At 31.3% G+C, this 19,252-nt stretch overlaps 1 protein-coding gene across 2 annotated transcripts in view; it reads right to left on the minus strand.

Moving 5' to 3' along the window:
* The window catches only part of LOC126740870 (uncharacterized), a 79,080-nt gene that overhangs the window by 30,153 nt on the left and 29,675 nt on the right, over window positions 1-19,252 (minus strand). For both annotated transcript variants that reach the window (XM_050447032.1, XM_050447031.1), the window contains exons 2-4: window positions 9,699-10,000; window positions 3,459-3,786; window positions 2,613-3,020 (exon numbers count right to left, since the gene is read on the minus strand). In XM_050447032.1, the coding sequence (XP_050302989.1) occupies window positions 2,613-3,020; window positions 3,459-3,786; window positions 9,699-9,963 (1,001 nt within the window). In that variant the 5' untranslated portion in view covers window positions 9,964-10,000. The remainder of the gene's footprint in view (window positions 1-2,612; window positions 3,021-3,458; window positions 3,787-9,698; window positions 10,001-19,252) is intronic.

The following is a 19,252-nucleotide window of genomic DNA, read 5'->3' on the forward strand; positions in this document are numbered from 1 at the left end:
TTGCAATAAACGAGATCGCAACTAGATTCTCAACATCTGGCCAAAGTTTTCTCCAAGATTTAATAAACATTGAAGAGGGCATTTCTTGAAATGCTGTAGCTAACATATAGATAACGTTCTTGATATTGATCTTTTTGATGACTTCTAAAAGACCTTTGTCTTCACTCTCCGAGTGTTGCAGAATTTCAGAAACAAGTTTACGCCTGTATCGTCTTTTTAAGCTTTCGATCACTCCTTGGTCCATTGGTTGCACTAAGCTTGTCACATTAGGTGGAAGATAAACTAATTTTATATCATCTACATCGCAGTCATGAGGATGGGTTGGAGCATTATGTAACACTAGAACTGCTTTGATAGGCAAGTTAACACTTTTTAAATGTTTTTTAACTCTTGGAACAAACTCTAAATTAAACCACTCTTTAAATAGGTCTAAATTCATCCACGCTGATTTTTGTGACTTATAATAGACCGGAAGGGACGATTGATTCAAGTTTTTGAATGCCCGTGGTTTAGCAGACTTGCCAATAACGAAAAGAGAAATTTTATGAGTTCTCGCTCCAATCGAACAAACGGCCACTGTAATACGTTCTTTGTTCTTTTTAAAGCCAGAGGCAGACTGTTCATGACTGCCTAGAAAAGTTTTTTCTGGTAACATTTTAATGTTTAGCCCGGTCTCGTCCATACTATGAACTTGTTCTGGAGATAATTCCTCTGTTTTAATCATTTCACCAAACTTAGTCTTAAATTCTGTTGCACCTGAAGTATCAGCAGACAGTTTTTCTCCACTTATATGTGCGAAATGAATTCCGTGTCGCTTTTTCCATCGATTAAGCCAACCATCACTTGCCACAAATTCGCCTCCATTATTAATCTTCTGGTGGATGGCCAGAGCTTTTTCTTTCAAAACTGGGCCACCAATCGGTGTACCTCGTCGACGTTCCTGAAGAAACCAGATCCACAAAGCTTCATCGACGACCTCGCAAATCGGTTTTTTTCTTGTACAACGGCTGCCCAGATTCTGTTCATTTTCGAACAAAACTCCTCAATCGAATGCCTATCTTTTCGCCAGTCATGTACAGTGCTTTTTCCAACATTAAATTCTGCACAGATTTTCGCCACAGATTCACCATTATCAATCCGCTTTAACACTTTTAAACGTGTATCCATCAAAACTACAATTCTTTTGCGCCTTGCACTCATTGTTAAGGAAATAGTTATGTTTTGTACGTACCCACAGCAAGAACAAACCAAACTGATCAAAACGACAAAATAATCCTATCCAACATCGTTTATAGTTCAGTTCACAGGGATCTCCCCGTAATAATGGGGAAATCCCAGCCGAATCGCCTCGCCGGTGAATTTCTTGGAAAATATTGCGTTGCGTTCGGCTGTTGTAAACAGGCCGGTTAATCCGTCGACAGGTTAATGCGAAGCCAGTTAAGAGGAATTATACTGTATATTAGTTAGAGACTTTTACCATGTTTGACAATAAATTAATGCAAATTAAATAAAAGAAATAATCGAAAATAGAGAAAATTGAGTGAAAAATCAAATGTTGAGACTTCCAAAATTGGAACAAAAACTTAATATTAAAAATAATTTAAAATTTTTAGAGATAAATATCTACTATGATAGAAAAACATTTCTTTGTAATTTTCTAGTATCCTTAATTTTATACACATAGTCTCAACTATAACTGTATATATCGGGTATGTCTTAACTGAATAAAGTTTGAGAACTTTTATTAATTCCTTTTTATTTTCTACTTTTTTTTTATTACTCTTGCCATTCCAACATTTTCTTTCAATTTATTGTTCTCAAACATATTTTAATATATTAAGAATATAATCTTAGAACGAAGAAATTGAAATTGATTGAGCAGTATCAACTATTATTCACGTAACATATGCTTCAAGGTGGCGTTGTCTGGCAATACTTTTTAATTTATTCGTAAATGATATTGATCAGTTCATTAATTCTCGTCATTTTTTACCTTTTGTTGACATGAATATACGAGATTCAGAGGACGATAAAGTGGTTTTGCAAAATTGTTTAATGTTTCTGTGGAAATAGCCGCAGAATTGAAATAGATTAAAAGCTCAATAGGGAATAGTTTATCAGAAATGTTAAACCTAGAAGATCTCGTTGTATTTTTCATTAAATTTTTGAGATCACTAAAAATATAATTTGATCTTTGCTTTGTCTATATAATTAATAATAGTTAAATTGGTTTTGCAGCACTTTTGGAGCACGCTGAAAAAGTACCAATATGTAAAAGAGTTAAAAGTTATTATGAATAAATATTTCTCGTTAATATAAATGTGTAACAATCACAGATTTTTCAACTAGACAATTATAGGATAAGAGATGTTTAAGCCTGTTCTAAATAAATATATGGCCAATTATTATTCCAAAATAGTCTTCAGCACTTGTCAATTTTTTGAAAACTAATGAATAAACCAATAAATATTTGTCAGGGATAGTTCGCTATCTCGTCCTCAGATATTTCTACTAATGTATTATTAACTTTTAAATGAAATAATTTTTTTTGTAAACTATTTTCACCGCCACAGTTATTATATCTTAGATAAAGTTGAAACTAAAACACTTACCTAGGTAACAAATTAAACACAGATAATTGCGGCATCAGATCCTCGTCAGTAGCACTTTGCTCAATAGGAAACTTCTCTATACTATGTCTTCTCTTTTCTTTTGGTACCTCAGTCTTAAATTTTCTTACATTCAAATCTAACCTATCAATTACTTTCACATCTGCGGGATCTAATTTGCTTAAAGTGTTCTCAATATTTTCCTTTTTGATCAGTGTCTTCTTTACTAATTCAATATTTTTATCTAAGTGTTGCTTCTTTCTCACTCTCTTCACTTTGGGTAGTAATGGAGGTATACAAGACACGTCTCCCGAATTCATTTCTTCAGGTTCCTGTTTTACTTTGGTTGAATCAATTAGCAAAGGTAGTTCTGTCATATGTTCTATAGGTGGAATAACTAACTTTGGTTTTCTGTAAAAAAAATATAACTCCTAAATTATAAATGTACATAGGGTATATCCAAAATTTGTGATACATGTTTAAAACATCTTGAAAACTGCAAGCTGTCAATTGCAGAAATCCAATGGACCTACATTCTATGGTAATTCTGAAAAATGGAAACATTTTAAAATTTGATTTGCAAAACATTGCTGAAGGCAATTAATTGATAATTTTTATTTAATATTTGTTAAATGGCATATCGATTTTTTTAGTTGTGCTGGACGATTTTTACAAAAAAATCTCCTTTTTTAAAGGACTCATAATTTATTTAGGATCTTATAATATTTTCAAACATTTTTATTAAGAGTAATTGATAATAGTATGAAATTTAATAACTAAACTAGATTTGCTATCCAATAAAAATTAAATTGAATTGAACTTAATGAACCAAAATAAAATGGGTCTTACCGCGGTTGTCTTCCAGGTTTCCTTCTAACCTTAGGAAGAACATTTACTAGGCTTGGTAACGCCTCCAAAGCGTCTTGGCCAGAACCTTCCGGTTGCTGCTCGGACGGTTCCGATTTAATTTTCTTCATATCAATTAAAATCGGAATTTTTTTTCTACCACGCTTTTTCGGCACCTTTATTTCATTTTCTTCTTGCGGGAAAATCGGTTCTAAAACCGGTGGCGATTCTTCCTCCGTTTCTTTTTTTATTGCAATTTTTTTCGGCGCTCGTTTACGTTTTATTACTTCCTCGGTACCATTCTTGAGAAGCACTTTCTTTGGTTGTGGATCTAAAACAGATATATATTTGATTAAAATCACATTATTGCTTAATTATAAGAACTGTGAGTATATGACTTAGTTTGAATCATTTTAGACCTAGCAGTTAATTTTTTTTCTATCTTTTTAACCTTTGTTCTTATAATTTACTTTTAATTTAGTGGAAGATTTAGGACCATCCCATTGCATCAAGGAAGACTTAAGAAGAAATTGTCGAATGGAAGCACACACAACATTTAAAACCTATGCAAAAGCCAAGAGACACAACTTGGAAAATACAAAAGGATTTAGGCCAATATCTATTAAATAAGTAAAATTTAAGAGTATGTGTTGCCGTCTCTTTTCTATAAAGTATGAAAATAGTCCACCATCTTTTATATGATTGAGTCACCTTTCATATGATTAAAAAGGCATAAATTGTATCTAAAAGATATTAAAAAGAATTATTAAAGGAGCCACTTTAATTGAAGAAAGATACTTAAAATGATAAAGCCTGCATCAGAAATAAAATGAAATTACTAGCAAGCAACCTTATATCAAAGACGTATAGCCATATAAGAATTTTAGAATATCTTATTTTATGTAGCTATCCGGCATTATGTGCAGAATGTCCGCATCACTGTTTTTTCCGAATAAGTAACAATTATTAATACATACACTTAAGAAAATTAGGTACTTAAGTTGCAAAATAGCTGAATATATTTAATACTTAAGTTACTGTACTGCAACTTAATTAGCATCAAGTCGTACTTCGTGGAAAGAAGATGTAAAAGAAGACGTGAAAAGGTTGACTTTTTCTTGTATTGCAATAAAAAATATGAAAATTGATCTTGGTTATATCATGACTGATTAATTATTAAATCTGAAAAGCAATACTTCATCTTGTAGCTTTCAAGTTTATTGTCTGATGCTCAAATTATTGCCACAATTTCCTTCAATTATTGAGGTCACAGAAATCGACCCTCACTCGCTAGAGATTATATATGATTTATTTAGCAGTAGAGTAAGTTGGTAGAGATAGGTGATACCGAAAGAAAATTGTATGCTCCGAATTGTAGCTCACAAAAAATGCTTTAGTTTTACTCTTTTAGCACGTCCACCTCATGTCACTCTAAATCTAATCCAGCATAAGACCAAATATTTCTATTAGATGAGTTTATTAACTAAAATATTATGGAGCACTCTATAAAAGGCCTTAGTAGAGTCTGTATAAATAGCAAGTACGAAAACCAATTATTTGTTGTATTAATGGGAATAGCACGGATGTCAAGAAGTTACTGATTACCGATTATACTAATTGACCTACAATTACTAACATCTCCAAGTGGGAAAGAGGGAGATAATGGAACTTTCACATATTTGGAAGGTGATCAGGATTAAGGTATTTGTTAAGAATATACTATATTAATTTTTAAGTAAGAACCTTATCTAGATTAAATCTTTTAGAGTTGTTTAAGTTACGCTGAGATTTTTCTAATGTAGGCAATAAGATGTGTGTTTTGAGTTCATGTAGTTTCAGGTCATTCTGAAATCCAATTCTTTTAGCATTGGTGAAAAATCAATTACAAGTGAATGATAATTTATCTGAGTTGACGGTCAAAAGTATGCCTGAGGTATTTCTTTGTTGGTCGAATTAATAGAATAGAGGTAGTAAGTAATCCACCATTTATATTCAAACTAGTGAGTATTTCGTATACAGTGCAAATAAGTATTTTTCCCTACCCACCCAAGACCAACCTTATAAATTTTTTAAATTCAAATATGCTCTCATGAGAGTACATATTTAAATTAGTAAACTTTTTTAGCTTCGTATTGTCCCATTCAATAAATAAAAATGGGTGTACACGTGGAAGGATAAAGCAGTATTACCCTGGAGTAATGAATATATTGCTAGTGAGTAGTCCCTATATAAATTTCATCGAACAAATCTGGGACATTAAGTAAGTCAGGAACCTTAATGAGTGCTAACTGCTGCATGCTGCAGTAAATAATCTGCTTTTGAAAAAATTTATAGAGTTAAAATTACTGCATACCTACATGTTATTCAGAAGTTCGATCAGTTAGGAGATTTATTTTAATCAGTCTATTTCTTTTATTTATATTATTATGTGGCTTATTTTTTATTTGAATGAGTGATAATTCTAATTAAGCTAATAGGTTATGTTGTTTGCTACTAATACCATAGTTGATTTGCATTAGTTCTACATAAAACGTTTGTTAAGTTTGGAAAAACTCAATTTTTTTATCGTATTTTAGTGTCTTCAACTAACATATGAAGTAACATTAAGAATAACCAAGTTCGCATTTAAAAAATCATGTTATGATATACTATGTTATTTTCCAAATGTGAATCATTTTACAAACATGCGTTGATCATTATAAATGCATTAATAATTTAAAAGTCGGAGTATTATCATAATATTCATTTACACCTGATAAGAAATGTCTTCGTCATCGGGTTACCATCATATTATATATTAAGTTTTATAAGGAGCATTTAATGAGTCCTAAAAAGAAGTAAAAAACAGTGCTTAAAAAATATTTTTCAACCTAAAACCTTCTTAGCTCTATAAACTTTTCCAGCCATTTATCCAACTTCCAAAAAATACGATTTCTAAAGTTCTGCAAAAAAGCATCTGTTTGCTCAATAGCCTCCTCATTTGAAGTAAATTGTCGTTCGCCAATTTTTTTTTTTGAAATTGAAACAGAAAAAGTCACTGGGGGCCAAATCTAGTAAATACGGTGAATGTTGTCACTGCATTGATGTGAATTCGCGGCATTGTGTCGATGTAAGAGAATTTTTTTTCAAAAATCCACTGTTGTGGCTGTCTCTTCATTTCTGGATTGTAGTAGTGAATTCATAATTCATCCACAGTTCTATATCTGCGCAGGATTGTCACTAAAGGATCGACCACACAATTACGCTTATTCTCTATAAGCGAATTTCAACAAACATCAGAGTCAGCAGAAGAAAGGTTCTGTCGTACGATTAGATAAATCTCCACATGCTAGCAAAATCATCCCTGGGATACTGGACGAAATCCTAAAGAATATCCTACTCATGCAAATACCAGACAAAAAGACTATATTTTTTTCCAGAGAAAGAAAGAAAGAAAGAAAGAAAATGTGCTATGTTACGTAAGAATAATCTTGTGAACAAGCATCCTACAAGCTAAAAAAAGAAAACAAAAATACAATTTCAAAAATTGACAAAACAATGAACAAAATTAAACATAAGAAGACAAAACTTTTTGAACATACTTGAATTAAAGATAACTAAATAAAACAATCAATTACTAAATAAAGGTAAACTTGTTGACAAAACTAGAGAAAAAAACTTTCCAACATGTCCAAGGTTAAAACCTCATTAATAAAGTTAAAAATCATTAAAAAAGTCATCCATGTTATAATATGCCTTAGCCAATAAAAGCGTCTTTAATTCTCTTTTAAATTTCTTAACATCCGATATATGTCTAACACATAGAGGAACATGATTGTAAATTTCTTTACTTATGTAAATTAATAAGTTTTTGGTAAGGGAAGACGTAGGAATAGGTAGGGGGTAACATCACTCTTTATTCTGCAAGAGGGAATTTTCGTCAAACATCAGACCCTGAACATCGCACTTAAACCCCATAATAGACGTTTTTCTTACATTAAACACGAGCCTGTTGAAAGCACACCACCCTGATAAAATCTGAAGGTCTTCAAGGATACAAGTCTTAATATAATCAGAATTTTTATGGCCCCATAATATTATGGGGCCATAAAAATTCTAAAATATATATTATTCCACCATATGGTGGAATCATCAGCAAACTGAACCACCTTGCCCTGCAGTTTCAATGAACTCAAGTCATCCACATACAGTAAAAATAACAGTGGTCCCAACATTGAACCCTGGGGAACGCCGCATTTCAGGGATCTAGAAGCAGACAAACGCCCAGACACTGTAACCTTTTTAGTACGATTTGATAGATAGGACTTAAGCCATCGCAATGCTACGCCCCTAAAACCATATTTATCGAGCTTAGATAGCAGTATTCCATGATCCACACAGTCCAATGCTTTGGATAGATCACACAAGGAAAGGAACTCGTAACTCGCGAACAGATCATAAACGTTCAAAAGATCATCGATAATACCAGGGAGTTTACTGTTAAAATGCTAATGTGTTTCATTTACTATAGGACGACTTTTGACAAGGTAAAATGGTCGAAGCTCTGGAGCATTCTTGTCGAGATGAGAACTTCGAATCATCTAATACACCTAATAGAAGTACTATAGGTCAAACACGGCGACGATACGAGTCAATCTCTCTCTGACACCTTCTCGACTGCGAGCTGCTGGGTTAAGACAAGGCTGCATTTTATCTTCCTTTCTCTTTAATATATTGAATGTATTATTAGAGAGGTTGCTGAAGAGTGAAAAAGTGGCAGCGACAGAAAAAAAACAATCTACGGTATGCGGATGATAGCAGCAAAAGACGAGCGTGAACTCATTAATATAATGCAGAAGCTAGATGAACACAGCGACGATACGGACTGAAATTCAATAATTCAAAGACTAAAATAATTTTTGTTGACCATGTTAATTATAACAGCCCTGACATTACAAATGTCGCCGGCTATCACTCTAGATATCTTGGATTTCTCGTTCCCAATACCGGAGATTGCGAAACTCATACATTTCTAGAAGTAAGTCTGATGATGGCAAGAACACTTGCCGAAATGCATCACTCCTGAAATTAGAGGATTAGCATTTTATTTGTGAAGAAAAGACTTCCCCTACTAACTTTTCAATATTATATTGACTCCACTTCAGAATAGACTTTCCTTAATACATTTCTAGAAAGATACTTCTATCACAATTAACAGCAAACTCGCTTATACAAACTCTCATTTTCTGCATATCGAGTTATGCAGCAGAGATGTGGATAATAAAAAAAGGCAAACCGTCGCAAAATTGACGCTATCATAACTACACACTTATGTCAAGCAGAAGTATTTAAAAAACTTTGGACACATTGCCAGGAGATCAGAGGCAAATAACACGCTAATCATAGATGAAAAAATAAAGGGACGAAGATCAAGAGGACGTTCACCGTAGCGATAGGTAGACCAAATTAAAAATCTGATAGGAAAGAGCTTGCACGATGCAATACACTACGCCTAAGATAAAAGATCCTAGAGACAAACGACTCATGGACTTACTACATGATGTCACCACATCTCTTTAACAGGTTTACGAACGACAAACGAACGGATGAAGCTTAAACTTTGATAGGTTTAAAGTTAAGTTAGTCTACCAATTAAGAAACGTTATTCTTCGAGGCTATGAGCGCAATCTCCTAGATTTAAAACACTAAGAAGGTCTAACGATAAGTCGGGTTTTAACACATTTAAGAGAAGTTACTGCTCTAATTACTAGAATTCGTTCCTTAAGTAAGTAATAATAATAATAATAATAATAATAATAATAATAATAATAGTAATTAATTTGTGCATTAATTGCCGATAAATGGATTCTATTAAAGACGATGACATTTTTTTTTATCTTCATTTGATGATTTCTTTTATAATTTTAAGTTTTAGATGCTAATTAAGGTTTACTTGTAATTACTCTCCCGTTTGCCCGTAAAACATGTTGCGCCAATGGGGCTTAATTTAATATAATAGGATTAATTAATCATAATATAAAAGCTTTTAGTTAAGCAATATGATGAAACGAAACATACATGGTACATATTATGGTTTGCAGTAAGTAAAACTGATAAAATCACCCTTTAAGCTGATCTGCATAACCAGTATGCAGATTAACTTCTATATAAATTAATTTATGCTTTAACTATCATTAGAATATTAAATAAATTGTTCTACTTTGCGCCATATAATGAAAACAGAACACACTATTTTTCACCCACCTTTTCCATTTTCCATTAAAACCCGCGCAAAATTCTTAGGATTAATTTTTAAATTTGCCTTTTTCTTTGATTCCCTTTTGGCTTTCGCTTTAAGCTTGATAATTTTTTTGACTCTTGTAGTCTTCACCACTGGTTTTTTGGTTAGTTTTTTTAGAATTCCACCCTCGCTGCTTGCGGCTAAGCCTTCCTCCCCTTCAGGCTTGCTCGTTTGAGGCATAACTACCTCCTTGGTCGACGCTGGTTGTTTCTTGATCCTGGCAGCCATGTCATTTGTAAGGACGGTGTGGAAGTGAGGCGAAAGCCTGTGAAATAAAAAAAGTTAAAAACAAACATTAAAAGATATTTTTTGCATTAGTACTAAATCGAGATTATATACTAGTAAACCAGTTATTTGGATTAAAAGTGACCTTCTTCAACCTTTATATATTTTCGCATTTTGTCAGACACCACAAAATAATTTTTCAGTTTTAAATGCAGGTAATACTCAATTTCGTGAACCATCTATATCGTTAGTAACATAAATACGTGCTGAAACAAGATATATTATATAAAGCAAGTATCAAAAATATTTAAGGTAGGCGATCTGGGATGTTATGACTGAGATCCACTTGGCCCTATTTACTCATTCTTATAACTATTATTTAAATAGTCTAAGCCAAAAAAGCCATCGTGTAAATACTATAATTAAATTCTTAGCAAAAAATCAGTGATCGGTAAGTCTACCAAGCAACAAGAAAATAATGAAATGATCATGAATAAGAATTCCATTTGAAAGTATATTTCAACAATTCCATACAGATTTTCTTGAATTTTCTTTGAAAGAGTGCTCTTAAAAATTAGCTTTGTTAAATGGGTCTTAAAAAGTTTATTTATTCTTAACCTATTCACCTACTCCTAGAAGAAATTAATACTTAAACAGAAATCTTAAAGAAAAAATGCTTGCATGTTTTAAATATGCTTAGGGTATAGCAAAGAACCAATGAAGATAATTACATAGAGATTGACTCTAGTAGAAATTTTTGTTTCATTGGATTTTTTTAAGAGCGCTCAAACTGGTATTCTTAATGAGATTGGACTGGTATTCCTGTTTTAACAGGTTATGAGTAGTAGATAATATTTTTCTATTACGATTGCGTTTCAGTTTCAAAATGTAAATAAAAGATACATATGTCATTCATGATATAAGTTTTGGACATTAAGGTAATATGAAGTTTATTATTTAAAAAACTGCAGGAGCTATAAAATATAAACTATCTAAAACATTTAAACGTTGTAGATCGTTTGGGTACTACGTGTCCCAAATGAGATAAGTTTTCATGATTTTACATTTTTATTAAGCGTTTGACCCTATCAACATTTTAATCATCATTAATATCAATTATATCCAACGGGTGAATTTATAAGGAAATATGTAATAACCTTTTTGATAAAGAATATGGGTAAAGGACGAAACGTTGTATCATCAATCTTATATCATCATATAGGGCGACAACAGTAAGCATAACGAATATAATTTATTTTGCTTCACATCTTTTTATGTACAAAATATTTAGAAACGCCCTATATAATTTCAATTAATATAATAACTAGTGACGAGATCATTACATGGATTCAACCTTAAATACTTACTCACATAAATAAGTTAAGAAGTAGTCAATAAAATTTATAAATAATGTATTTCCATCTTATCATTGTTTGTATAAAATGCCTATTATCCTTCAGAGAAGGATAACAGTAACGTAAGCTCGTAATAAAATAAAGTTACAAGCAGTTTTCTATTAAACGTTAATTAAAAGCTAAAAAAGAAATCACAAAAGAGCGAACTTCTTAATAAAAAAACAAAATAGAGAATAAACAAAATAAACAGAAATTTTACATTAATTCTATTTAGATTTTCATTGATTTTTCTTGCTGACAACAATACTTGGAAGTCGTTAACGATGTTTCGACAATTCGTTAAATATATTTTTGCATGGAAGACTATTAAATACACCGAGAATAAACGCTATAAATAATTGAATAAAGAAACATGAAAGACATTTGTTGTTATTACTATAAATATATAATTTATGTCACGAGGAGTAAAACTGTTTTGTATGCAACAATTTAAGATTAACGCAGTAAAAATATTATATTTTTAAAAATAAAAATAACTTGATCGCGAAATAAATTAGATGAAACTTTTATATTTATAGCCATATTTTAAATAAAGAAACTTAATTTAACTTTAAAAATAGAGAAAGAATCGTTCTCTTTATACAACATTATTTTATAATGGCATTGGTCTATCTTGTTTTTTGGTGTTTTTTTATTTTGTATTTTTAAGCAACTTAAATCACCTATAGACTATTTATGTATCTATGTTTTTTATAATTATTATATTTTTTAGTTGTATTAGGGCAAAAATGTAATCTCTTTTAGATGGTATTTTATTATATTTTTTTTCACGTAAAATCTATATTCTTTTTTTAAATAAATTAAGTTCATTTATTAAGCAACTTATTTATTTTTTCTGTAATTTAGTTTAGTTTAACTACCAATAGGAAATCTAGAATCATTCAATTATATTATTATTATTATTATTGAGGTTTCAGCACCAAAGCTCTGACGACCTAGTATTTACAGCTTTATGAAGAGACTAATCCAAGTAATAAGCCGTGTTTATTTACTGAGGCATATGGAGTTCATCTTCTGACACGATATTACATTTTTTCAGAATAACTGATTTCTGTATATGTGATTATGTTTTCAGGTAATTGAAGTGTATGTATGCTTTGTACGACTATTTTTGCACGATTCCTGTTACAGAAATTATAATCTGTACGATCTTTATTGTTCCATATTCCTCTTACTTCTTCGGCTAGTGGTAGATAGTTTTGCATTTTTTCAGTATGTTTAATACGTAAATTTTTATCATTCGCTTCGGCTATGTCTATAAAGAATGTTGTTTTGGTTTGTTTGTTTATTAATACTGTAATGTCTGATCTATTAGCTATTATTTTCCATCGGTAAGTATGGACCTGTCGTAGTATAAGGTATAGGTGGGTGCGCGTCAGTAACTGATTATGGGTGATGTATGAATATGGTTTGTCGATTATATCCGGCGGCAGTTTGTTCAAGATTTTAGTGTGGATGATCGTTGAGATGTTGTCTTTCTGTACTAGTGACCACTATGGTTTATTGTATCTGCAAATAGGAGGCATTGATCCTATAGGGCGAGTAGGAGTTTATTCTGTCTCTGAGTTAAGGCTTTCTTGTTGAAGTCATCTATAGCGGAGGTCTATGTTTACGTCATCCCAGTAAACCATGTTGTAGTGCCTCTCATGCAGTTCCTTCCTGGACTAGGAGACTTCTTTTTCTGTTTGGTTTGTTATGTTCATGTTTAGTGTAATTTTTTTTTAATATTATTATTATTAGCATTATTATTAATAATATATTGACTAGTATTGCAGATAAAATGCAACGTTCCTAAATTTCAAGTAAACGTAGCAATGCTTAGCATGCTTATCTTACCGGACTATTCAAAAGCGACCTATTAAACCGTAAAATAACACTATCGTATATAATAAAAACATAAATACATTATTCATTTTCATAGTTTTATATTGTTTTGATTTTATTTTGTAGTTAAGGTTCACTAGTTAAGTTTATTTAAAATTTTCTTTACATTTGATTTAATAGTTTCAACTATAGGCTATATTGTATAGTTTTTAGTGATTTATATTGTCTGAGTGCCACAATTTACGTTACTTTAAGTTTACAGCTTAAACTGGGTAAAAGTATGTTTAGAATAATTACTCAGAATAGGTTTTAGTATGTATAAATATTAAAAATAGTTACTTAGGTTAAAAATAAAAATAGTGTATTGCTGAGGTTGTTTAAGTTGAGTTCTGTCGCATCAGAAAGCGTAATATCTGGAAGAGCAATTTCTCAATTCAAGACGACCTAAAGAAAGAAAATAAAAACTTAATGTTCTTAACATAAAAAATGATCTCAAGAAAGAAATGAAAGCGAGCTAGAAAACAATAAAACCTGATAAAGACCAGACCAGAAAACTAAGTGAATTTAAAAATAGATTTTGACAAAAAGCAAGAAGAACGAGATAACAAACAGAGGGCAGAAGAGGAACGAGACCGAAAACAAAAATAAAGACATCTACAACTTTAAGAAGAAAATAAAAAAAGTCACTATCACTATCCAAAACTCTTTATTTCATGCTCAACATATTTTTTAGTAACGATGTTAGCACCTTCAGAAAATCAAAACTGACTAATTAGGACACGTAGAAGAACACACGTGTTCTCGACTTAAAGTGCTTGGTTCTGAGTTTATTTGGTTCCATTAAAATATCTAAAACTCTCAATAACTTAATATAGGCGAATCTCAAGGAATCATTAATGGTACATTAATTTTTACAATGTACACATATCAGCTTCAGGATTTTTTTTAAATACTGCAGTATCAATGTATATGCAGCGCAGTTATTCTCAAAAGAAAATATCACTGGTGTTAGGTGAGCAAGAAAGAGGTGCGTGGATACATTTTAAGTACGATTCAAAGGTGAAAACACACTTGAGATTACTATAATCGCTAACTTTTCTAGCCAGGTCAAGGCCTGTTACCTTGATGGGTTCATTCAAAGGAAAGGACTATCCCAATGATTAAAAAATAATATGGGAAATTCCTGATTCTCTTGCTTTGTCGCAAAGTTATTCGGAAATATCCCAAGCAAAGGTGCCAAATGTTATGTCTAATCTTTAGGATTCGGGAAAGAAAAGATTTATACTCATATGTTCCATACACATATATCACTATTATATATTATGTATATTAATCAATAAACTAATTATTATTGTTCAAATATTGATGTTAATACGGAAATTATGGCCATCGCTAAACAATCTGGAATTAACTGCATGTAAATTAGTTAATTGTAGATTAAAATACACAAGTAAAAGTTTATATTTGGAATTTCAACATTAAAAAAAGTATAGTAGGGTTCTCTTAAAATAATGGCCATGCTGCTAGTTGCCAATAAAATCGACTACACCACATGAATGAAACTATCTTAGAAAATATTTATTCTTCTTATTGGTAATTTTCATAATACATCTAATATTCAATTCATAAGTTTAATTTTTTGCATTCAATTTAGTTTGATTATTTATGATTTTATTGGTGTTTTTGAGTAGCCTAATATTAATAATAATTTAAGAATTTTTGGACAAATACTTTCTTAGTCTCCCACCTGCCATAATCAAGCTAAAAATCGCTCTACTGAACCAAGCAAAATCTAGATATTTAAAAAAATAAACTAAGCATATTATGGTGCAAAATGTAAAAAATAAAAAATTTACTATTCTATCTACCATACCTAATTAACGACCAAAGAAATAAACTAAAAAAATATATAGAAAATTACAGTAATAAGGAATTCCTCAGCAGAAATTGTTCGTATTTAGCTTCAAGCTGCTTACCAGAAAAAGAGGCAAGATCAGTGGGTATTTCAGATCAGTAGTATTTTAACATTTGACAGCATTATATGAAAAACGCATATGATACGTAGCCGTTCGGTGAAGAGGCATAGACAACTCGGAGCTACTTCGTACAAGCCTATTTTAAACTTAATTTGTGAATATAAGGCGATCCTTAAGTAAAGATGACATTAATAAATTCTTAATAATCTTTATTAAAAAATTGCACAAGTGTAAATTCCTCCGATCACCTATGTTCAACTATTTTAGTTCTTTATACGACGGTGTAATGTGTTCTGAACCCTTTGTATACGAGATTAACTCTTTTGATCAAAACAAAAACCATAAATATAATCACAATAATTGAAATTCCTAAATACAAAAGATTTACGTAATTCCTTTCTAAGCGTTTTTAATAAAAATTATGCCTTTTGAAGTAAAGTTTTTACAAGTTACTATTTAACGTAAGTTTTACTAAGATAAGAAAAAACTTTGTAGGATTTAAAATTAAAATATGTCCTTTAGATAATGAATTAGGAGCCAAAAGATCCTTATTTATAAGAGCCTATTGAATTCCTACAAACATATAAGCATCAAAACAGCAGTATAAATGAGTGTCATCAGCAAAAGCGTGAACTAACCCAATTATCTGAAGATATCTGAAGGTATCGAGTAATAGCTTGTCTAAAAGATCTTTCGAAGTCTTTTATTTTGACGTTTGATTTTTTTAAATCGGTTGATTCGTTTTCGAGAAAATTAGAAAAATCTTTGTTTATCTTAATTTCTTCAGAGAGAAAATAAAAACATGAAAATATCAGTTTTTATTTCAATAAGTGTTTAAAATGTTGCCCGTTAGGGTTTGCCAAATCTACAATTCATTTATAATTTAAAACGGAAACTACCAATATAAACAGCAATTGCGAAGATTAGACGTGGAAAAAACTGAATAACAACCTGAATTTTTTTCCGCATTCTTTTCATCAACACATATATCCCGGGCGAACTGTATTTATTGTTATACTTGCTTAGTTATTTATAGTTAAAGAATTTATTTTGCCATCAGGTACATTTGTGACAGTCTTGAAATAGTGAAAATGTATTTGTTGAATTGAAGATTTTCCTTCCAAAATGGTTTACACACTAGCCAAAAGAGTGGAACTTATTCTAATTTATGGTGCCCGAAATCAATGTGCTCGGCAAACTGTCGTCACGTTTAACGCCAGACATCCGGAGAAGATAACTTCGCATAGGTGCGTTTTGGACCTTGTTACTAAGTTTTACTACCGAAACTGGATCTGTTGCAAATAAAAAACGTGATCATCGGCGAATTTTGGATGAAGCCGCTCAAGTTGAAGTTTTGGGTCATTTTGGAATAAATCCTAATACTTCATTACGAAAAATTGTTGCTGCCACTGGAATTTCATTAGGCTCTGTTCACACAGTTACCAAACATTACAAATTTCATCCATTCAAAATAAAAATATTGCAAGAGTTAACCGAAGACGATTTCGATAGGCGAGTTGAGTTTTGTGAAAAAATGACTGAAGCGATTAATGATAATACTATTCATGTAAAGAATATCTGCTCCAGTGATGAATGCTCATTTTATCTAAATGGATTTGTTAATAAGCATAACTGTAGATATTGGAGCAATGAAAATCCTCATGCATTTGTAGAAGGGCATACCTAGTATCCTCAAAAAATTAATGTATGGGCAGGCATTTTGGGAAATAAAGTGATTGGGCCATTATTTATTAACGGAAATTTAATTTTTTTATTGGAAACATTTATTTGGATATGTTGGAAAATACCATCAATCCGCTTATCACTGTATCCATTGAAAGCCAAATCGATGATGATGGAAACCCTATACTTGATGAGGCTGAAATATATTTCCAGCAAGACGGCGCTCCTCCTCACTATGTTCTTCCCGTTCGGCAATGGCTAGACGCCAAGTTTCCAGATAAATGGATAGGGCGAAGGGGGCCTATAGAATGGCCTGCTAGATCTCCTGATATACCGCCGTTAGACTTTTTTCTATAGGGTCATTTGAAATCTATTGTGTTTACTCCCCAACCTGAAAGTTTGGATGAACTTCGTCAACGCATCATCGACAGCTGCCATGATATCCCACAACATGTTTTTGAAAATGTCCGTCAGGAATTTGAACATCGCCTATATATCATTGTTTGGCCAAAAACGGGCAACATTTTGAACAGTTATTGAAATAAAAACTGATATTTTCATGTTTTTGTTTTCTATCTGAACAAATTAAGATAAACAAAGATTTTTCGAATTTTCTCGAAAACGAATCGACCGATTTAAAAAAATCAAACGTCAATTTGACTTCGAAAGACCTTTTAAACAAGCTATTACTCGATACCCCTTGCCATTTAAAATTTTTAAGGGGATGACCCTGGGGGGTAATGGGTAAAAGGGGGTGAAGTAACTTTAGGTTAGAAAGTTGTCCCCCTTGACAAACCTTTTGTATGTTATATATTTCATAGTCAACTTTTAATTTACTTAAATTTCTTTATAAAACGTTCTTTTTAAATTATAAAACGCTTATAAATTTACTTTAATGATTTACCTTAATTTTTTTTAATAACTTTTGTATTATAAAGGAATAAGTCAAGAATCAAATGTATATTATATAAGGGCAATAGATGGAATTTGTTTCGTTTGTATTAGGCATCCTCAGAACAGAATTCTTACCAAGTTCTTACCTTGAGTATTTTATAATAAAAAAGAACTCTACATGATATAGGGTCAAAGGTAGAAATAAAAAAAATACAAAAGTAGGCCGGGCACTAGTTAAAACATATTAAAGATATAAACAAAATGAGGTTAGGTTTGAAAGAGATTTTTAAATAAAATGAAAAAAGGTTTTTTAGAGTATAGCTATCGAACCATGTATCACTGGCTTCGACCTGGTCTAGTAAAGTGATTTTGTTTAACGAGTGAGGCTCAAAATCAAAAATTTCCATATAAACTCCTGGACAAAATTATCGCACCACTAATTATTTTGTCAAGAAAATTTAAATAAAAATAAATATCAGTTAAAACAGTTATAATATCTTTTCTCGTATAAAAAACAGAACTGGGCAAAAACTATGTTTATGCTTTATCATGGAACATGCTGCTCGTGAGGAGTGAGAATACATCCGCAGGAAAGTTTTCATAATTTGATACGAGGAATGCTGCGAAGACTTCAAGCGGTCATTGCAGCTAGAGGTGGCAATACACGTTATTAAGAATTCATTATGGGTCTATTGTTTTATTTTTGTATCAAAATTGAAGTTAGTGAAAATCGATGCTTTTCCTTGTATTGAATTTAGTTACTTAAATCTCGTTTTGTTAAATAGAATATAATTGTTTTTGTTAATTAATAATGCATAGTTAACAATGCTTATAAGTTTGCTTATTTTTTTATCTTTATTAAAAAAAAATCTTTAAAAATCAAGTGGTGCGATAATTTTGTCCAGGAGTTTATTTACTATATAGGCTTACTTTACATTACATAGCAAGTGTTCCAATACCCTAGTATGAATTTGATGCCCAGATTGGCCAACATAAATCCCATAGCAATTGCCGCAGCTCAAGGAAAAAATCCAGATTCAGCTAAGCTATTTCTCGCCGTCTTAATGGTGATTGAATAATTATAAAAAGTGTTATAAGAAGTTTTAAACGAAGAGTTTTTAAAACTTAGCTAATTGCAAAGAAGAAGCCATTAGTAACTGCGAAATATTTTATTGTGTATAATTCTTTCTGGAATGCTGTGTCTGAGTAGGGATTTTAAAAAGTCTAGAAACAAAAAGTAGAAGAAACTATTGAAAGCAGCAAACTTAGTTAAATATTTTTATAAAAGGTAAAAACACGAAATCTACAGAATCACAAATACATTTAATAAAATTACAAAGATTACAAGTTTCGCTCGACTAGAGCATTAACACATCTCGTGAGAGTCAGACCTAAACAATGATAAAATTAGTAACCCGAAAAGGAAAATTCGACAAAAACTTACCATAACATACACCAAACACCTGACATATAAGTAAACAAAGCTTACAATAAAGTTGC

This window comes from Anthonomus grandis, chromosome 10 (assembly GCF_022605725.1).
Source record: "Anthonomus grandis grandis chromosome 10, icAntGran1.3, whole genome shotgun sequence".
Taxonomy (NCBI): domain Eukaryota; kingdom Metazoa; phylum Arthropoda; class Insecta; order Coleoptera; family Curculionidae; genus Anthonomus; species Anthonomus grandis.